Source organism: Drosophila yakuba, chromosome 3L (assembly GCF_016746365.2).
Source record: "Drosophila yakuba strain Tai18E2 chromosome 3L, Prin_Dyak_Tai18E2_2.1, whole genome shotgun sequence".
Lineage (NCBI taxonomy): Eukaryota > Metazoa > Arthropoda > Insecta > Diptera > Drosophilidae > Drosophila > Drosophila yakuba.
In genome coordinates this window covers 9,320,470-9,342,465 of record NC_052529.2, presented here as the reverse complement: position 1 = coordinate 9,342,465, position 21,996 = coordinate 9,320,470, and the positions used below count along the sequence as shown (strand labels likewise).

At 44.7% G+C, this 21,996-nt stretch overlaps 3 protein-coding genes across 8 annotated transcripts in view; 2 read left to right on the top strand and 1 right to left on the bottom strand.

Moving 5' to 3' along the window:
• LOC6533478 (regulating synaptic membrane exocytosis protein 2) overlaps positions 1-21,996 on the bottom strand; it is a 58,697-nt gene that overhangs the window by 4,273 nt on the left and 32,428 nt on the right. For 2 of the 4 annotated variants that reach the window (XM_015194562.3, XM_039374929.2), the window contains exons 6-14: positions 20,766-21,014; positions 20,374-20,630; positions 20,054-20,308; positions 19,431-19,672; positions 14,318-14,442; positions 13,809-14,028; positions 13,564-13,628; positions 7,362-7,543; positions 6,389-7,125 (exon numbers count right to left, since the gene is read on the bottom strand). In XM_015194562.3, coding sequence (XP_015050048.1) covers positions 6,389-7,125; positions 7,362-7,543; positions 13,564-13,628; positions 13,809-14,028; positions 14,318-14,442; positions 19,431-19,672; positions 20,054-20,308; positions 20,374-20,630; positions 20,766-21,014 — 2,332 coding nt within the window. The other 2 variants (XM_039374930.1, XM_015194563.3) reach the window with 2 other exon arrangements.
• On the top strand, positions 36-2,034 carry LOC6533481 (putative transporter svop-1). Of its 3 annotated transcripts, none has more exons than XM_002094156.4 (5): positions 37-283; positions 346-670; positions 733-1,239; positions 1,297-1,844; positions 1,908-2,034. In XM_002094156.4, exons 1-5 carry the CDS (start codon positions 244-246, stop codon positions 1,949-1,951), a joined length of 1,464 nt encoding a protein of 487 aa, XP_002094192.2. In that variant the 5' UTR covers positions 37-243; the 3' UTR covers positions 1,952-2,034. The 3 variants fall into 3 exon arrangements, with proteins under 3 accessions (XP_039230865.1, XP_002094192.2, XP_015050051.1); XM_015194565.2 differs by lacking the exon at positions 1,908-2,034 and having other exon boundaries at positions 38-283; positions 1,297-1,545; positions 1,610-1,757; XM_039374931.2 differs by having other exon boundaries at positions 36-283; positions 1,297-2,034.
• On the top strand, positions 2,084-4,072 carry LOC6533480 (synaptic vesicle 2-related protein). Its single transcript, XM_015194564.2, has 9 exons — positions 2,084-2,169; positions 2,226-2,550; positions 2,610-2,731; positions 2,785-3,043; positions 3,105-3,206; positions 3,266-3,386; positions 3,443-3,717; positions 3,776-3,903; positions 3,962-4,072. The coding sequence occupies exons 1-9, from the start codon at positions 2,136-2,138 to the stop codon at positions 4,021-4,023; spliced, it is 1,428 nt and encodes a 475-aa protein (XP_015050050.1). The 5' UTR covers positions 2,084-2,135; the 3' UTR covers positions 4,024-4,072.

Below are 21,996 nucleotides of genomic sequence, written 5' to 3'. Positions count from 1 at the left end.
AAACCGAATTATACATTTAGTTCGATTTCCAATCAGAGTTTCCCATCACTGGCTGTTGGCAGATTAGAATGGAAGGTATTGCAGGACTAGGACTAAGTTAAGAAAAAGGAAATGCTACACTGAACAAAGCATGCAGCTAAACAACATCTAAATCATTTATGATTTGAAAATTTAGTCGTTTTTAATTGCATATTTTCGAAATTTCTCGTTTTATTGGCATAGATAGTTTACTGCATTTTAAAGATGCCGGCCGTGGATGTGGACACTGCCCTGTTAACCATTGGTAAAAGAATATATAAAAAAAATATATATATATTAATATGGATAACCGTTGGTCTTCACCAGGTTATGGGGGTGGTCAGGTGATCATTTTCGTGGTGAGCTTTTTCGTGTACATGTACTCCGTAACGGAGTCCATGAGTGCTGGCTATCTCGTGGTGCTGACCTCCTGCGAGTTCGATACCTCACCCAATGAGAGGACCCTATTGGCCAACTCTCTGCTGGGCGGGATGGTTGCTTCCGGATTGTTTATTGGCTTCCTGGCGGACCGGTACGGACGCAAGTTCGTTATCCGGTTGGCACTCGTAGGAGCTTTGTGCTTCTCGATGCTCTCCGCTTTCATGCCGGAGCTCTATTCGCTGTCTGTGGCACGGGTAATAGTGGGAACCTTGTATGTGGCACGAGCATCGAAATGGAGTAAAAAGTTTGAGCATTTCCCAAAATCTCCTACAGTCTATCGGCGGTTGCATCCTTGCAGGTGGGATTCCTGGCGGAGTTCCACGCGGTCAAGTGGCGACCCATAACTGTGGCCATTTGTAGCCAATCGCAGGGATTAGCTCTGATCTACTGTCCACTGGTGGCCATGGCTATTCTGCCCTACAAATTCCATGTGGACCTCAGCAGCAACTATGATTTACGGGGCTGGCGATTCCTGATGATGCTCTTCATGATTCCCGGCTGGTTGGCCCTTGTCGGCATCTGTCTGGTGCCGGAGACTCCGCACTTTCTCATGTCCGTCAATCGGCCGGACAAGGCACTCCTGGCCCTTCAGTGGATATGCCGGATGAACCGAAAGAAGTGGGAGGACATGGACATTACTTTGAGTGTAGATAACTCGGGTGCGGTCGATCACGGAGGCTTCTGGAAGAATGTGGGATACGAGTATAAACTGCTCTTTACCAAACCCGAAGTCTTTAAGTTTTTCATCTGTCTCATGCTTATTTTTGGGATATTCTTCACGTAAGTGAAATCCACTTTACCTTTACTAGTTAAGGCGAATTATTAACGAATTTGCAGTTCCATTGGATTGGGAATCTGGTTTCCGGTCATTCGCAACATGGACAACTCTGGCTCGAATCGCTTATGCGACCTGGTCAATAATAACCCAACATTTAAGCATGACCACGAGGTGATCAATGGCACGAAAAAGGAGGCATCACCATGCAACGACGAGATGACCAACCTGATCGATCCCGTCTACTACGGCCTAACCTACATTGGTTGTTTCATACTGGCCTCGCTGCTGGTGCAGTTCATGCTCCGGAAGTATGTGATTGCCCTGCACATCTTGATTGCCTTTCTCATGGGCTTATCGCTAAACATCCTAAAGCAGCCGACCATGGTGCTAATCTTCTTCGTGCTAATGATGGTCCTGCCTGGCGTCCTGATCCCGCTGGCCACCTCGGTGCTGGTCGACTGTCTGCCCGTCAATTTGCGCGGCAAGGCACTCTGTATGGTCAGATCCTTGGCGCGATTTGGTGGCGTTTTGGGCAGCACCATGATTGGGCTTTTCATAAGGGTCACTTGCGATGTAACCTTTAATATTTTCAATATCTGTCTGGCAAGTAAGTGTCGCTTTGGTCCAACGAGCCGAATGTTCGATTTCCTAAGACCTTCACTCTCCGCAGTTTGTGTCGTTCTGGCAGTCTTTCAACCCAAGGACGTAGTTTAATATGGTATGCTTGTATTAATTTTTACGTGTTGCACTAACGAAAATTTTTTAAATAAAGACTTTACCATAAGCCTCGTAGTCTAGCAATCTGTATTTATGTTTCATTCGTTGCAAATAGTTATATTACAAATTACCCGGTTGTAAGCCTTTTGTACGAAATGAAATACTAATAGCCAGTGCAAAGATGAGTGACATAGATGAGGTTTTTACCAAGCTGGGTAAGTGCCGTGCTCCGTATAATGAGCCTGTCACCTGATCATTTCGTTCTGAATAGGTTTCGGCAAGATGCAGTTCATAATTTTGTTTTGCTGCTTTCTAATGCAGATTTGGATGACCAATGAGCAGCTGGGATTTGGTGTGGTGATAGCAGGGGCTAGTTGTGAAATGGAAATACACGACAGGCGGTTGGCCTGGTTATTGGCTGCCAACTTCTCGGCCCAGATGATATCATGTTTTATATGGGGCGAGCTGGCGGATCTGTACGGCAGACGCAGGGTCATCGGGTTTGCATCAATCGTTGCGATTATATTTTCCCTGATCTCGGCCCTCATGCCGGAGTATTGGAGCTTCATGGCCGTGCGTACAGTTTGTGGCTTCTTGTGAGTATAGCCAAGTGCTCTAATTCTACATCGATTGATTTCATACCATCCACGCTTAGTATTGTGGCGTCTGTTGTCAGCCTATCGACGTACTTGAGTGAATTCACAAAGGTCTCCTTGCGACCCAGGGTGCTGACCATCATGGGCTATTCCCTCGGAGTAAGCATGATCTACGTGCCGTGTAAGAATCGATTCGCCACTATCCTCAGATGAGCAGATTTCACCTTCCTCCAGCTCTGGGCGGTGCGCTGCTGTCGATGCGAATGGAGCCCAGTGGCTGGCGCATCCTGCTGCTGTGCAACCAGCTGCCCGGAATCATTGGAACCACTCTTCTCATATTCCTGCCCGAGAGTCCCAAGTACTATCTGTCGATTGACGACCAGGAGAAGGCCATGAAGGTCATGGAAAGGGTCTGCCGTATGAACAAGGGCAAGGATGTTACACTGAAGAGTCTGGGTGTGGAGTCGCTCACCCAGGCGCGCCTGCGTCCACCGTAAGGATGCAGTTGTGTCATAGTTTGGGTTCCTATACTCATTTCTAATCCTTGTTGCCAGAAACGAGGAGCGCGGTCAGTGTCACGAGACCAAGGTGCTTATGGTAAAATATGGCAAGGTCATGTGGTTTTTCTTCTTCATATTCTTTACCCTTACGGGCCTGTAAGTCCAACCTTAAAGTTGTTGGCCTCTTTATGTATCTCTTCCTTTTCCCTTTCAAGAGGTTTTGCTCTGCCCATCTGGATGATGCGAATCCGGGTTCTTACGTCTACGTTTGGTGACAGGAATACCATATGTGAACACATGGAACACATTAGTGCACAGCCGAGAGGCAATAAAGACGTACGTTTGGGTATTCCATTGCAGTCCCAATACTTTCTACTCCCTGTTTCTTGCAGTGCCACCTGACCTATGAGCAAATGAAGGATCCATTGATACACGGATGCGTTGTCCTCTGCCTCTTTATTGCCACCAGTGTGTTCCTGATTTGGCTGAGTCGTCGAGCGGTAATAATAGCCTTTGTTTGCGTTTCCATTCTCGGATGCGTAGCCCTTAACTTCATGGAGCATCCCACCCTGATACTGATCAGTTTCTTCGCCATAATCGATCCGCTCATATGCAGCGTCAGATTGGCCGGTTCCTTGCTCATTGATTTTGTACCCACTCATCTTAGGTAAGAGTCCATCTATTCCATTGCATATTGCAATACAAGTTTCTATGCTGATCTGCAGGGGCAAGGCCTTTGCTCTTATCACTATGATAGGTCGGTCCGGGGTTTTGATAACCAGTGTGTATGTTGGATATACCTTGTCGCACAGCTGCTACGTAACCTTCAATACCTTTATTGTAGTGCTCATAGGTAAGCGATAACTTTACCCATAACCCTAATGATATGATTAATAATTCAATTTTACTAGTCTGCGGCATGCTTGTGTACTGGCTACCAACCCATTTTAAACACTCAAGCTTTACAAATTAGTATATTGGTAAATAAATTTGTATGCGAGCATAGTTTTTCAAAGCCCGAATTCGTTTGTTTTGCTATATGCATGGGAGTTCTTTCCTATCGGTCCTGCCAATCGGGCAATCAATCATTCAATCAATTGGGCGCACAGCACGCAGTACAAATTTGATGTGGCCCCGGAAAAAGGATTATGGCGAAAGTTCAAATATTTTTGTACACCAGCCGAAAATAAAATAAACGTCAAATAAACTTGGCGACAGCTGCGTTTATACTATGGGTCTTGAGTGGATTTTTCCCTGTTGGTGTGTGTTGGAGCCCAGCGGATATGAGTGTGTGCGTAAAAGGCAAAGCGGAAACGGAAGACGAGGCAATCGCTAAGCGGCTTAATAATAACTGTCGAGCAAGAAAATCGAATCGAATCGAATCGAAAAGGAATCGAAAGGAATGGAAAGGAAAATGGGAAGCGAAAAGTAAGAAAACATATTGGCAAAGACGGGCAGCTTTTTGCTGAACTGGCACTACAATGAGGACATCTTGGCAGCAAGGATCCCCAGCGAGAATGGAGCCGTCAATTTGGAATACAGCTTGTATTATGTGCTACATATGTGATATGTATATATATATAGGAGTGTGTGTGTGTATATAAAGGACTTTTCCCAGACAGCGATGCTGCTTATTTTCATATTTAACGGCTTGTTTGTGGCTCTGGGAAATGCGAGTTTCGGCAAAGTTCTGTTGTCTGCGTTCTGTCGCTGTGAGTTTTCATATTTCGCATTTGCTTTTGAAAAGTTAATTTCAAGGCTCAGCTATTTCGCTGGGGCGTTGAAGGGTTTATGAGTGCGGCGAACTGTTGCGAAGCCAACAGGTAATAAGGGGGTTTCCCGCTCCGAGCTTTGCATTTTAAACACGAATTTACTGCGAGTTACTGGCTTTTGTCCTGTGTCTTTTTCGCAACTTTTTTGTGTTTTTTGGGGGGCTGTGAAAATAGCATCAATAAGCTTAAATAAGCCACAGCCGCAGACGAGAAGTTTTCATGTGACCCGCGTGTCCTCCAGTGGATTATCAAGCAGTACGTGAGCCTGGATGAGTGTGTAATGAGATTTCGGCTTTTCACCGCTCGGAAAACATGCATGCGAGCACATATAGTACGTATGTATGTTTGTAAATAGTAGACAGATACAACTAAGTAATTGTGTGTGAAAGTGGGCGTTAATTAGGTGGCTTGCATGCAGCTAGCTGGAATCGAGAACTCCAGGTTTACGGCGCTAATTAAGGTTGAAAAGAGAAGAAACCAAAATGCCAAACGCAACTCAATCTCAACTCAAGTTCATTTTGCATTCTTACCAGTGGTGGTGAGTGATGTTTTTGGTGGTGTTTCTAGTGTGGTACATACTGTAGTTCTTGCTTTCTATGCATTTTATGTCTGTTAAATACTTGCTGCTAAGCTCAATTTGCAGGTATTTCTAGTTTCTTGTATAGTTTACAAAAGGGTTTAAGGTTTTTTTTTTGGTTTTTCAACAATTTTTGGTTTTCTGTTTTACTACCATTTGTGGTTGCTCTGGTGGTGCAGTGTGGTGGTTGTTGGGCCACTCGAGAGTGAGCCCTTTTCATTAGATTAGATTAAGCAAAAGAATTACGAGTAACTGACAGGTGCTGAGGGCTTTAAATAAGTGGCTTTAGTTAGTGCTTTATGCATAGTTTATTTGATTTTGCATTGGATTTAATTAAGTTTTGTGTGGCTTTGCTGGGCTTTCGTTACGTTTCGTTTCGTTTAGTGTTTTGTCCAGTTTGTGTAGGGTGTGTCAAAGCTTTGATAATGCGACACCGATATTGTGGCTAATATGGGGAAAGACATGGAAGAAGTTATTAGATAGAGACAGTGGCAGATTTATTCGTGTTAGATGCAATGTGTGGTATAGTGGGTGTCCACATAGCATGTAGCAGCAAGGCACAGTTGAGTTTTAGTGGGTATTAAAGGAAATGCACAGAGACACAGGAATATAGCAGATAGAAGTGGTGAAAGGTAGCAAGACTTTTCTTGCAGTGAGTGGCTCAGATCTCGGCTTTGTGGTAGGGAAAATCATACTAATTGAAACGATTTCCTTTGGCAATTCAGAACCCTCCCCATTTGGCTGACATAAGTGAATTTCTCAAGAGCTTTTAACTCATAGCATAACTAATTAACTGTGATTACAAGTTTTATTTCAACTTGGCAACCGAGCAGGGACTTCTTTTGAGCAACTGTGGGGATTTTGTTCAACCAAATGAATTTCTATAATAAAAGACTTCAATCATTCGCTTAGTTGTGCTATTCGCTTGGCGCTCTTGGGCTTTGACTTATGTCAACCCAATTTTTTTGAGTGTAGCTCCCCCTACTCACGTCTCGATCCCATGCGCTTGTGCTGCTCGGTGCCCAGACTCATGGTGCGCCCCAGCTCACCGCGGACAGCCTTCAAGGATTTCAAGATCTCATCCGGATCGCGCCGAGCCACGGACGAACGGCGCCGTCCCACCAAATAAGAGGTGGGCGGCGTGGCCATGGCGTCCTCCTCCAGCCGATTCTTTTCGGCATCCTGGAAGCTCGATCGACGCGAACCCGGCAATGAGCGCGAGAAGTCCTTGCCCAGCTGGTAGACCTCCACCTCCATGGTTTCCGACTGGGAGGAACCGCGTCGCGAGCCAGCTATCCACGCGTGATCCGGATGCAGCAGTGAAGTTCCATCTCCGATGGAGTCTACATCATCGGAGTTGGACCGCTGCATATTGTAGTCGCGACGCAGCAACCGAGTAACATCGCCACTGGGTGCACCTGCTCCGGCTGCGATGGAGCCGCGTGGGGATACACTCGGTGATTTGCTGATGCTAATGCCACGCAGCCCTTTGGTGTCCTCCAAGCGGCACCAGATGGCCTGGTCGTCGAGGAAGGCCTGCTGCAGCTCGATGCTGCACTCGCCCAGGAAAATGGACTCGGTGTGGGGCACCAGGTCCCACAGCTGGATGTCTATGTAGCGATCCATCAAGGTGTCGGCCTTCACATGACCGAAGGTCAGTGTAGCATTCCAAATCGGGTTCTGGGTGGGTCGGCTGACCTCCGTTTGTTGCACGCAGCCATCGCCACTGAAGGTGGGAATAAAATGTAGGAGAGTGTTAATAGAAGTTTAAGAGGTTGTCAGAGAAATTTCCAGGGTTGTTTACTAGTGCTGGTTGTTGCATACTTTCAAAGAGTTTTTAAAGATTTTAAAACCCTAGTGATTTCTGGATGGCTTACTTATACCAAGAGTTATTAAGTTGTTGTCTTTAATTTGTCGTTTTGGTAATGGCGCCCGAGCAGGGACCATTACGCTTGCACTCACCATTTGGGCAGAATGCGGACCTTGGCGTACGCCTCGGGCAGATTGCCGTGTCCGTAGGCCTCGTCCCGCAATGCCAAGTCATCGCCGGCCATCAGGGAGACGACCAGTTCGCTGCGCTCGGCATGGTACCAAACCTGGATCTGGACCCTTCCGGTGACCAGCTTCTCGCGGGCAATTTGCTCCTGTGGCGACCAAAAAGCTCGTTAGTTCACGGTTCACAAAGGCTCCAACTGCGAATGCCTGACGCTATTCAACTCTTAACAATCGCTAGGAATATTTGTATATATATAGTAGAGATATGGCATAGTCTAGATTCATTAGCCTAGAGCCTAAACAAAAGCACTTTGTTTGTCTGCCTATTTACAGTTGTTCGGCTGGTTTTCTTGTTCTCTGAAAACTTGCGTGTTTGTTTCGCTTTTATTTTTGTTGTGTTCTCCATGTGTGTGTGTGTGTATGTGGGTGTGTACATAACTGAACAACAAATTAAAGCAATCAAAACGTAAATAAAACTAATTAAACGAGTGAGAACGAAGGGGCGGTGGCAAGTGGGTGGTGGGTGTTTTGTGCAGCATGCCAGTTAAATTGCAACGCATTCCCCTGAGGGCAAACACAAATACGAAATGCGAAATACGAAACTGAAAGGCAGGCACATAAACATAATGCAAATTATGATGTTCGCACACTGCGAACAGAGCGATGTGCATGTGTTCTCTATTTACAAAAGGCAAAGCACACATGCCCATGCACAGATAAACAAAGCGAACCGCAAATGCAATCTGCTCGAGGCCCTCTGTCTATCGTTTTCTATGCCCCAAAACGGAAGTCATTGCGGTGCAGTTGCGCATGAAGGCTGCAGTTGTTGCTCGAACTGTATGTGGTATGTGTGCACCAAGAAAAACGTCAACTCTGCTCCCTTCAACTGGTAATTCAGTTGATTCAATAGCTTATCTAACTAACTAATAGCTATAGAGTCACTGAACTTGATTCTCGTGACTGCAGGCATGTTTTTCAAAAGTTTAGCCTACTGTGTATTTGAGGTGTACATTGTTTGCAGCCAGCGAAAACGATTCCAATCGGCTGCTGTAAATTGCCCTTGGGTCTTATTATTTTTTGCCGTGTCCTAGTAGTTGGTAAGTTGGTGGCTTCATAACATATTCATGGCGTGTACATGCGCAGCAGCAACAACCACACGTCCGAATTGACTTTCTCCAGGGCGGATCTGCAGCGGAAGCCGCCATATTGCAATAACGTGTTGCGAGCGGAAATGGTGCCCACACACAGAAGCACACGCATGTGTGTGTGTGTGTATGTCTGTGTGTAGGTGTATATGTATTTGGAAACTGCGAACTGTTGCTCGGCAACTTTTTACGAGCGAAAAAGAAAAAAATATTACATTATGCCGCGCACTTTTCATCTGTGGAAATCGAATTCGTGTTGCGACTGACTTATAAGTGGGAGGGGAGTTGGGGGTGGCATGTTTATTTTTATCTACAGGTAAGCAGGCACATGTACTGCCTGGATTATTGGAGTTTATCTGGCATCAGGCAGGCGCCGGCGATAAAAGCCTAAGCACTTGAAAACTTTGTAGGCCCATCGTCGTAGTCGATAATAATAATGACAAGGGCCGTCGCGCAAAGGCGCAAAAAAGGGAATCCAGGGCTGAATTGTTGTTAAAAGTTTTCTAATTTTCGACATTTCCAGCATTCGCAGCATTTTATGCCTCCCAGCTGTCAATTAAAGGACGTCAGCACCTGTTGCTGACAAGTCCGCCAAGACAAAAAGTCACCGGGTGACTCCCCCCCTTGGGAAATGATTTCCTCCGCAATGGGAAAGCCACACGCCCACTTGACACCTGCCCGTTGGTTTTTGGGGGCACTTCAGTGTGCTGCAAAGTTTTTGGCAACCGCAATTCCCCCTTTTTTCTCTGGAAGATAACTCAAAGTGACATAAAAGTTTGCGGCAAAAGTTGCGTATGAATAATAAACAGAGGCATGCCAGTAAATGGAAACACATAGACATTGACAGCTAGGTGGGCCACAAAAAACATATATACATATACATACATACACATACATATATATATATATACAGAAGAATTAAACACTTATTACAGATGCCATATGCTACGTTGCAAGGATATTTACAGGGGAGCAGGGGAAGAACAAAGACAAGTTTTATTGCTTTAAATTCAAATTCAAATCGAATTGATTATACTTTTAGAAGTCGTATGCATATTGTGGGTTAACTGATTACATTCAACAGATCAATCAATCAATCAGTCGCGTGGAAGCAGCACAGCTCTAGGGTCAATCAATCTGCCATCAATTTGAATAATGACAGTCGTATTACTCTCGGTTTTTAATTTTGTACATATATTTAGATTGTTTCGGTTTTTTTGGTTATTGTTCGCCTCGCTTTTCGAGGTCTTGATTCTTGTTTGGTTACTGTTTTCATTGGTAGTTTTATTTTGTTTATAGCCATAACTCGTGCCAGCTGGGGTTACATTTGGTTGTACAGGAAATGAAAATTGAGTTTGTATACAATCAGCACATGTTGTTATCTATATAGTAAATAGTATATTCGTAAGTGATTTTAGTTGTTTAGTCGAAGTTGTTTAGGAGAAATGCTAATCGGTTTTAAGATTCAAGAGCCACTAAATGCTAGTCAAACTTAGGCGTAGGTTTATGCAAATTAGGCAAAATGCAAACAAATCAAAGTGATGTACTCAAGGAATCTAGGAGGAAACCAACTTAAATGGAATCGCAAATCAGGCAAACTAAACGAATTGAACTGAAAATCTTGTATGTTGTTGTGTCTCTGTTCTAAATGCTCTGTATCCTGGTGACCCTGGTGACAAATTGGTATTTCTGGTAGCAAAAAACCTGGCTTGATCGTCTCTATCTAAACACGAACATCAGGTGGTACATTAGCGCACAATAAGCTTTTGTTTCGACGGATAGCAAATGCAAACTGAAAGGATTCGTTACGGAAAGTGTGTGTCTATTAATGTATTAAAATCTATGGTACAGGGCTTCTCTTCGGAAGACGAACAATTACGGCACTATATGATTCACAGATATATATAGTATTTTGCGGGAGAGCGGCATAATTAAAGAGTAGTCGGGTATTATGCAAAGCCAAACTGAACAGACAGATCCAAAACCAAACGAAACGAAACGAAGCGGTAGAATCGAGACGAAAGTAAAGGTAAACATTTGCTAAGCGAAAGCCAAACAAAAGCTCATAAATTGACAGAGAGGTGGAAGTGGAGGTGGAAATTGTGTACAGGGGACACAGCGTGGCGGCAGCAGGAAACCAGGAGAGAGAAAACAGGGCGTATACGTAATAAATAAAATGGAACCAAGGCGAAAAGAACGCAGCATTACATAAAAACAAGAGAAAGCGCACTTTACAATACATATCATTGGCTGAGGGGAGGGCTTTACAAAGTATCTTATAGAACCTAGCTATGTTACACTGGTTTCTTGTTTGGTCGGGGATATATATTATCATAATAGTTTGTTTGTTCGCTAGGGATATAATGATATACTGATATACTGGGTGCTAAAACTGTACAGAGGCGAGGCTGAAGTACGTATATTTAATTGGGCTTTGGGTATGCTGAATGTACAGGGTACTTGGGATAGAGTTGCTTTGTTCATTTACCATTTGACTGATGGCTTCGGGGTTTGGCAGATTTGGGTGGATCGGCGGATGGTGGTTACTATGTAGATGGTGTAGATGCGGAGTTACGGAGATGCGGGTCTGCTGCGAAAGGATATAAAGCAAGTCCAGGCAAGAGATTCGCAATTGTTTGCACGATGTTCGGTTTGTTTTGCAGTTAAATAGAGAGACTTTATTTTCACATTTCTTTGTTAGCCGTTTTTCAGTTTTAAATTTAGGTTGCTAGCACATTTCGGTACGCTGGTATACGCATTAGTGACTATTAACTGGTTGTATATAGATATATATAATCAAGTATCGTATAGCGTTGAGTTGTAAATGTATACATATATAGTATGGATTTAAATAAATATCTCAACCTCGGTTAGCTGTGGTTAGTGCGGATAATCTAAAAAATGTTTCATCAGTTTTTCACAATTCACAATTCACAATTCCATCTCCCAGGGAGCTCTTTTCAGGGACTTTCGCACGTGACCTGCCCATGTGACTTTTGTAAAGGTTTCTCATAAATTTTTAGTACATAATTCAGTTACAGGTATTAGTTACAGTTACAATATAAGGTTAGAGTTACAGTTACAAGTTAAGAGTTACAAGTTACGAGTTACGAGTTACGATTACAAGTAGGGGTAGTCTATACAAAGTGTCGTGATCGAAATCAATGTTAAGTTATCACCCATCTGACAGGAGTTACATAGCTACAAAGCATCTGCTATAAGGTAAACGAGTAAATTCAGTTAGCTCTCGAAAATGATTCTACACTCATCTCTCTCTCCTCCGTTTAGCACTTCGTTAATGTGTTTCTTAATTACGAATACGAGTTGTATGTAGGTGGGCTCCAAAGCGTTCGCCTGCGCTTCCGTTTCCGGTTTCGCTCATACTTTCCATTTCACTTTCTACTTCACTTTCAGTTTCAGTTTCGGATTCGGTTTCGGTTTCGGTTTCAGTTTCAATTTCGATTTGACATATACAAACACAGCTCTAACACTGACTGACTGACATATAGAGAGAGTACGGGGTCTACAAATACGCACAACTCTCGGACTCTAGTCGTGTACCATACAGATATAAGGTGTCTCGGGTACTTTGGCTTAAAAACACATTTAAACATTTCAACAACAAACTACTAATTTTCGTCTATATGTTTTCTTTGGGTTTTTGTTTTTTGTCCAATTTGGTTGGTTTTCGATTTTGCTTACGATTACATATATGTAAGTATATATATATATATCATATATATATATCATATCATAAAGTCAATAACATTTAAAACACACACAAATATTGTTAAACTCTGTTCGCTACAAATTTGCACTAGTAACATTTATAAAGATTTCGGTTTATCTATAAACTATATTATAACTGGCCCAAACCGAGCCTTTTACATTAGTTCTCTTCTTGTGATTCTCAGTAGGTCTTGTTCCTTTGTTATTATTGTATCGATTCGTAGAGCCTAAAGATAAGTTCTACACAAGCGGTGTTTATGTTTTCCTCTTTTCACTTTTGATCTGGGGAGTAGCTCAAAATTTGATTCGTTTCTCGAGGGAATCTCCAGCGGAGGGCCGAGATATCATAGACACGAACGTTACGTTAAAACTTTAATATCTTAAAACCCTATTGTTTGGTGCTTTGTTCTTACTGTGATCTCGGGGCAATTCGAGTGCCCGCAAAGAAGAAGGTTGAACCAAGGAAAAATAGACTTGGAAACGAAAACATTTCGATACGCACTGTATCGGTATCAACTGCTTTGAGCTAGTTCGACTATCCACTCCTATTAGTAAATCGCTTAGTGGCTATTTAACCGTCTACATACGTTAGTTGGGCATGTTAGTAATATATTTGTAGTTTCTCGAAATCACTAAGTTCTACCAACACCGAAAAATAAATATATGTAAGTACATCTGGTGGTTATATGACAAGAATAGCAATGAACACATTTAGCCATTTCGCATGGTTAGTAATCATAAACTGTATTATAGAATTCAAAAGTAAAATTCAAATCCAAAAATGGAAAACAAATCAAGGGAAACACAGAAATCAGGAAGTAGTATATTACTCGTTTAGCTACTGTAAATATCGGGTATGAATGTGTACCAAAAACGAAAAGGTCAAAGAAAATCGTTGAATCAGTGACTATAGAAAAGGTGAGTTTACGGGTATTTATATATATATAAATTTATATATATCATAGCATGGAAGCTGCAATCAAGTACGAAGAGTTCAATTCATTTCGTGAGCACTTTGTGAAAGCTGAAATCGTGTGAGAAAAAACTGCTGCCAATGCTTAAGCTGCGTTTAATAGCTACTTAATATCGTATGCATATGGTTTCAGTTGCAGTTGCAATTTCAGTTTTAGTTTTAGTTTTAGTTGGGTTTGGCTTGCTGCTTGCTGCTCATAGCTCGGTGTGTTCTCATTAGGCGGTAGTATCTCTAAATTAATAATATAGTATGTTCACTTCCTCGACTGCTGCCGCAGCTTGGATTCTCTTACGCAAATGAGTATAACGAAATAGTTTTATACCGGAGTTTTTGGTAATTTCCGTCTAGTTGGCGATGCTGGTGATTTGTCTGTGGTGGTTTCGGGTTCTGTTTTTTTTTGGATTTTTTTCGGTAATTCGTTTGTCGCGATAAGAAGTAACAAGAAACGAGAGCAACAAATGAAAATTATGTGAATGTTTACTTGCAGGGTACATATATATAATATATTGAATTGCTGGGTACATTATGTACAGAATAATAGGATGGTATCCCTTGTGCACAACTTACCCGCTATGAGGCCCAGTCCGACGGGACCGTCTCCGGATCTGCGAGGTCCGCTTTGACCGCCGGCATTGCCGGGCGGCAGGTTCTCATCGAAGAGATCGCACATCCGGAAGTCCGTGGCATGCTCCACCAGCAGCTCCACAACGTCCCCAGTTCGGTCCATGATGGAGCAGACCTCCTCAAAGCTCCGGTCGATCAGCGACATTCCATTCCATTCGAGTATCTATTCATGCAAGACATAAGTTATTTCATCATTTCCAACTTAAGGGTTTTAAGTATACAAATGTGTTACAAATGCAAGGTGCAGTGCAACTTGTTGAAGTGTTTCTCTTTATTTACAGTGTACTCCCAGCGACTCGTGCCGCATATCATCAATCATGTGCTATTAATTTAGAACTGCCATCTGGCCGAGTGCTCACCGCGGTTGGCCGCACTTCGCCACCCTTTGAGTCATTACCAATCATGACAGGCTGGCCAAAACCAGCCACCCACCACCCAACACCCACACTCACCTTGTCGCCCTGCTGCAGGCCATTCTTCTCGGCCGCTCCTCCTGGAACGGTCCACACAATGTAGGCGAACAGACGGCCATCGGCTCCGGTTTTTCCGCCGACGACGCGCATTCCAAAGCCACGTGCTGCGGGAGTAGACAGTGTCAGATTTAATAAGAGCCTCACTGACACGCTGAGCGATTAGGCCAAGAGGCGGGAAGGCGATGGAATAATCAATAGTTAGGCTCTTGAACTGGACCAAAAATCGGAGACTGCGACTAGGCACGTACTCGCAGATACAGATACAAATTTCGGGCATGTGGCAACAATTTGCGTTGATTTCATTTGCACTTTGCAGTGCCACAAAAGTCGCCAAACCGAACGGAAAAACCCAGCGAAGTCCACGTTGCGTATACGCCATGTCGCCCGCCCTGTTTGTGTTTGTCTGCTAAGTTTTCTCTTTTCTTTTTTTTTGCCAAGTCAGCGAGTTTGGCTGTGCAGATGAATGTGCGCTTCTGTGGATTTTTCAGTATTTTTCTTTCGCCCAAATTTGACACAAATTTATTCTCCAACTTAAGCTTGACCCCTCGCACATTTATAACAATTTAAGTGACCAAGCTGCTTTAATGTGGGCAGCAGATTTAGTTTAAAGCGGCATTACGTTGTATACCTTCAGTTCCATACTTTAAACTTCATATGTGAGTTTCGCAAAATAATTTCACCAAGCGAAAAGCGTTTCCAAGCTGTAAGATTTCGTTTGGCGAATCCAAACAATTTAATTAATTTAATTGCAATTTCGGGGCCTGCAGTTCAGTTTCAAGTACTTATCATTGGGCGCAGAAAACTAATTTCAACAATTTGTGCACCGAAAACTTGGAAAAGCGGATTTCCGTCGCCGTAGGACGAAAAAGCTGCAGACAATGGCCAGGAAAGTTAACCAGCCACCGGAGCAGCGATGACAATGAAATTGTGTCTCCAAGGTGAGATCTCCAGGAATCTGGCGGTAGGACGAAGGATAAAGGGCGAAGGCAGCTGAGGGCTGGTGGAAGAAGGAAGAAGGAAGGAGCCGGAAGGACAGCACGGCAGGTCCAAGTTTTGCGCACGAAATGGCGGCAAACTTGGGTAGTATGCAATAAAATGTTGCGCATCCGCCGTCGCTGTTGATTCAGGCGCATTGATACCCAATTAGGATAAGGCGACATTTTCTTACAGCCCGCTGTTTGTTGAGTGTCTTTTAATCAAAACTTTTTTTGCCGACCCTCGCCCTAAGACTGCAATAAAAACGATATAAATAAAACGCAAATCCTTTTGCTGTCAGCGGGGAAAAGGCCCAAATTATTCGATGACGCCACGGTTTTCGCAAATCGCGATTGATGCACTTAAAAAAATGTAAGTTTTTGGTGAATACTTCAAAGAGCAACTCGCTTAAATTTATTAAAGCAACAGCTAACATGACTATTTCGTCTCTATTAAAAGTTTACCAAAAGTCGAATGTTTATTTTGAAAATAGAACCAAGTGTCAATTTATGTATATTTGACTTAGTTTCTCTCTGAGTGCTGCCATTTGCCTTAAAGCCCGCACTTAACATGAAGCTGAGTGAAATTTTCGATTCGTTTTGGCCATAAAAATCATGAGTGGAGGTAAGCTCCTTGTTTTGGCCGTATTCCATGTCCTTTTGTCTCATTGTCCTTCACTGTCCACTGTCCACTTGGCCTTTTTCGTGCTTATTTGCCATTTCTGGGCGGGCCGGACTTTTATGATACAATTTGTTTGTCGGATGGCCAACGATTTTTTATGTGGCCATCATTGGGATTTAATAAGCCGCCCGGCACAGCCACACAAAGGTGTGTTTCTTTATGGCCAGCGGGTCGGAGTTCCAGGGGCATATTCCCATTTTGGGTATCCGTTTCTTTTGTTCGCCCAAGGGCCGTAAACATGCTGGCAAATTGAATCAACATTTGTATGTACATAGGTCATTATTTAGGCAGACAGGATTCACTTCGTAGGCCAGTACCCTTTAACTGGCCTAAGCCACTTTAATTGGAAAACTATCCCTAAGCTGTACCTTTAAAGTTTCCCTCCCTGCGTTTCTTTGGCAACTTTTTAATTTGTGCCATGTCCTTGCATCCTTTCTGCCTGGCAGACACACATGCTCCACATCCTCGTAATGGCATTAAGTGAGCAAACTTTTAGCTGACACACATCGAACGACTTAATCGATGCACACCTGCCTGCATCCTTCGAGTCCCTCGTGGCCATCGAATCCCACGCTGGAACTGTGCATCCTTTTCCTGTGCGGGAAAACGAGTCATGGAGTCATGAGCGTAAGCGATTTAGTGGCTTCTATCAGCTGCTATAAAAATTGTCTCTTAATTAAACTAGCAGAGCTAGCGACGTGCAAGGATACTACTCGTGTGTCCTGGCAACCAGGATTTCAGTGGGTTAAACTAATAAGCCATTTTAAGACGATGGCAGCAGCCGGCAAATGCCAGCACCCTTTGATTGAAACAAGTTGGCTGATCTCATTCGATTCAAAATCGAGTTTCCAACATGCTGTAATGAAAAGTGTCCTAGTAACTGAGTCTTTCATATTTCTATATGTTATTCATATAGGATGCATTAGGTTTTTCTTTGTGTAGAGTATGGGATATGGCTCGTTTGGAGTGACTTGTGAGGCGGAGAACTATGAAGAGCAGCCAAGCGAGCGATTGTACGACGTGGGCCAAAGGAGGCGTGGCACATGGCCACCTGTAGCTGGGGAAAGCGAGCACGCAATGCCAGAACCGGAGGTTCGTGCGTCGCCCCAATAAATGGGTGTGTGTGTGTGTGTGACTGTATGTGACTGTATAAAATTTCATTAGGCGTGTTAAGGCGCCATTTGCCGCTACACCTGGCCCCTCACCTGTTCTCACCTGGCCAAGAGCCTCGTCGCGATTAACAGTTGCTATCGGAACATTTGGAGCTATGCATAATTGAAGAGCTCGCCGTAGTGATGCCTGGTTACAATTGAATTACACATCGCCATCGGATGCCTAATTAGCCATGCGAGTGCAGCGACTAATTACGCTCACCTGCGTGCACCTGTGCGAATGTAAACGCAAAAAGTGTAGCATGTTTTTTGGGGCGCTGCGCTTAAATTACAAGCCATTCAGCGCCGTCAATACATCAAGGCGAAATTCCAGCACAGCTGCCACAACCACAAGCCATGTGTGTGTATGTGTGTGAGCGCTGTGGCTAAGGAGACGTAGGGCTCCTGTCAGGCACAAGGATGTGGATAAGGACGAGGATGAGCTTGAGCATGAGCATGAGCATGAGGTGTATTGTACAACAAAGGCCAGGCAGCAGCAGCAGCAGCAGCAACCAAGGAAATGGTTTAGCACATTAAAATTCCACTTGCTTCGCTGCATATCAAATATGCCGAGCTAAGCAGCCACTACTGCCATGGATATATGGATATACTCATATATATATGTAGGTATAGGTATAGCTGTAGATATATAGACAAGGCTCCTGAGAGCGGGCTTAACTCACGATATCGCTTGTAGTATGGAATACATTCCATGCGCCAGCGCTGCAGGTACCTGTGCGTATTTGTTGGGTATTGACATTTTTTTATGATATGCAAATTGAAATTTTATATTAGCAAGCGCACGTCGCACAGCTGGCTAAGCGATGGGAAAAATGGTATGGAAACCTGCAAGGTGGCCAGCTATTTTTATTGGTATTATAGGCGCTCGTTAAGAGCTCTTCACAAGATCCTTCCAAATGCCATGAACTCCAAGCGAATTATGAGTGGCTACGAGAGCTATTTTAAGTAGTTTTTTCATAGTTCAGTTCAAACATGAGAATTGGAATGTCTGTGCATTTCAATTATGGAAAAGTAAACCCTTGTGTTCTAGTTACCAGCTTGAAATCTGAAAATTGGCTTTGCCCTTGACGAGACTGCAGTTCTGGGTCGATGAGAGAATGGCGCCTTTCTCACTTTCTCACTTCTGGCCTTCTGGCCAGGCTGTTGGCCACTTTTTGCCGCATGTGTTCATGAACTGGCCAAAAAGGGAGCCGGCCATGCATGCACTGTATGTGTATGCCAAACATTCGGGGGTATTATTATTTATGGCCAGCAGGCGTAAAGTTTTCCATTCCCATTCCTATTTCCCATTCAATTGGAAGGGGGGATGGCGAAAGTGCCCCATTTAAATTGGCGTTGAATCCTAATGCCCATGCTCACGTAACTCTTCGTATTGATTTTTATGCTCCAAGTCCGCTGTCGATAATTAAAAATTCATTTGGCCTGCTATCCTGGCTGACTGGCCCCTTGAGGTATGCAACAAAAATGCATATAATTAAAATACATCGAGAGTAAGTGGGAAACAAAGCGAGGGAATAAAAAACCCCGACACACACACACACTCACCCAAATGACATTGGCCAACAATGCCGAACAGCTAAATGTCCTTTGGATGTGTATGTGTGTAGGTGTATGTGTGTGTGTGTGTGTGTGGTGCTGGGTGTCCTTGCTGCTGCAACTGGGAACTCAAAGCTCGTAACTCGGAATCCGGAATCCGGAGCTCTCGGTGCCTTTATGTCGATGAAATCCGCTCAGTTGCTTAATCTGCTACCAGACTGCTTCCGCTTTGGGTTTCATTAAGGCCCACTGGGAGCAAACCACATTATCCTGGCCGTCCCCCGCAGCTCCTGCACTTTGCTGGGGGAATTAAGGTAGCCACACAGATACCCGGAGATACCCGGAGATACCCACAACCGACTTCGGCGCTGCTCCGGCGAATTAGCATAACCAAACGTTGTAATGAGTCCTGTTTACTTGCCCATTTCCGGTGCGGTTCCATGGGCAGAACATCAACCGAATCCGGATGGAGTGGACAAACAATGCGAACTCAGTTCGTTTCCCTTGCCACATCAACCAAGTGCTGTACCTTACCTTATAGCTTATATGAAAAGAAATGCTACACAATTTGTATCTGTATCTGTATCTGTATCTGTGGAAATCACTGGTTCTATCCCCTGTTTTGTTTACAGTGCACTGCCACACAGTCTCACGCCATTCGAGGAGCACATTAAGCTAAGCCCGGGGCTTTGGTGCCTCGTGTCTGCGTCTCTAAGCTCTGTACTCACTGCGGTGCGCCTTGTCCGTGGGATCCCGGCGCAGAATGATGCGCCGCTTAGATGCACAAATCGGGCCCGAATCCACGTCGTGAATTACGATCCGTATGGCCTCGCCGTCCATTGATGTTTGTCGTCGCGGCGCCTCCAAATCCTCCAGATTGGGGCCCGTAAATGAAGCCATGGGCGGCGGAATCGAGGAGGGCGGAACCGCCGGCAGGGCACCGCGATTCTGCAGCATGGCTATATCGGGTCTGGAATATGGAATCATATTGGGTGTGCTCTTAAGTGCATTCTTTGAACATATTTATACATACAATTAAATGCATACTTTAAGCATATTTAAATATACAATTAAATGCATTCCTTCAGTATATTGAATACAATTAAATGCATTTTAAAGCATATTGAATCATACTATTAAGTGCATTCTTCAAACATGTTGCACCAAGTACTGAAATGTGTTTTTTAAAGCATATTGCATCATAAGATTAAATGCATTCCTTAAACATATTTAATAACCCCTTTTAATGCCTTTTTCAAACCTTTTAAATAAAACCCTTTAATATCTTTTTTAAGCCTTTTAAATCAAACACTGAAATGCATTCTTCAAACATATTGCATCAAACACTTACAGCTGCGATCCGCGTCGCCGCATCCGCCGGTCATCGTCGACGGTGAGGACGGGGCTGCCCTTATCCGGCGAGCCCGGCGAGTCGTCGTTCTGGATGTCCTCCGAGGGATGTGGCACCCGGAACGAGGGTCGCCTGGATCCGGGCAGCTGGATGGGCGGCATGATGCCGCCCTCGCCGGGCGACCTCTGCAGCTGCGTGGCAGGAGTGGCACCACCTTGCGTCAGCCCGGGGGCAAACACATCGTAGGCGGACTTCCTGTGGAGGGGTAGAAAATGCGGGTGAATCTGGTTACGTTGACCAGGTTAAGAGTAACTGCACACCTGCGTGGCATGGCCGGAATGCCGAGGCCCGCTCCATCCGCGCCCAAGCCCAGCGCCGGACCACCGCCGCCCATGCTGCCGCCCACGGGTCCGGTCTTCATGTCGTCATCGTAGCTGTGCTGCCGCGCCACCCGCGACCCCCTGCGCGATTGCATGCGCGACAGGGGCGCACCGAAGGGGGGCTGTCCATCTGGGCCCTCGCCCCGCGGCGGACTGTTGGAGCGACTGGGCGCCATGCTGCGGCCACCTTTCAGTTGCTGAAATGCATTTCACATGGGTAATCATTTGAGTAAGGGTTTGCTTAAAGAGACAAACTCTAATGGAAAACTTTAAAACCATCTTGTAGTTATGAATTTAATATATCAAATTGCCTCTATTGATTCTCAACTCACCCGCTCCAACTCCTTCAGCGAGGCTGGCGACACATCCGAGTGGCGTCGCAGTTCGGGACTTCGCGGCGGGGCAAGTGCTGCTCCATTGCTGGGGGCCAGGGTCTGCGTGCTGCTGCCCAGCTTGGCGTCCGAGTGGCGCCGCTGCAGTGCCTCCAGCACCGGAACGTCCAGCATCGAGTCCGTCGAGTCCTGCGGAATGCACACCCGCGATGCCATTTTCCTGCGGCACACGCTGCAGCGCCACATGGTCTGCGGATTGGAGAGGTTGGAAAATCAATTTCCATTGCTACGCTAATTAAAAACATTTCCAGCTTAGCTCTGGAACCTATTTGCGGACGCACACGATGTTCTCTAATATTTATTAGTGGCTGGTCGGCCAGAGCTCAAGAAAACCCATTATGCTGGGCAGCGAGAATAAATATTAATTACTTTCAGAACAAAACTTTTCGCCCACCCGCCGGCGTGTGGCGCGTTGCACAAAAATCCTGCTTCCAGGCTCTTGTGCCCATCCAACACCCAACACATCTCCATAGAAAATGGGGGACACAGGTGCACCTGCATCGGCATCCCCTCAAGTCCGCCTCGCCGCATTTTCCACTTCCTTTTTCCGCTTTTCCGCGGCACGCCCGCACAATGCTCGTTACATTTCCACCTGGCTGCTGATTCATTTTGCCCGGCGGCTTCAATCGTCATGTGTGGCAACCACGTCCTCTTCGTGCCTTCCTCCACCTCGCCATTTTCAAAACCCATTTTTTTCTTCCCGTATTCAATGGCTGCCCTGGCGGAAGCTGCCGCCATTGTAATTAAGTCAGTGCACGGAGAAAAACTGAGAAAAACCGCCGAAAACTGTCAACATTTCGGTTTAAAGGCAATCAAAACTGTTTGTATTTGTGGTGCGTAAACATGAAATCAGCTGAAAACACGCAAAAGTGTCGCCATGAAACTGAAATCTCCATAAGTTTAAAATACCAAAAAAAGGAACTCATTAATTCGGTTATATTTAAAGCGAGCTTTCAGACTGGTTTTTGTAAATTGTTAATGCTGAATAATGCATATGGATTTTAAGACAATGTTTTTCTTTCATCAACTCATTGTGAAAGGCTTTTTTTTTTCGTGCACCTATGCTCATGGGCGGCACTGTACACAGCTGCAACTAGAACTCGGATCTGGTTTATTGCCTCTGTGCTCCCCAGTTGCGTGCGCTGTAATTACACTGCGCTGCTGCAGTGTG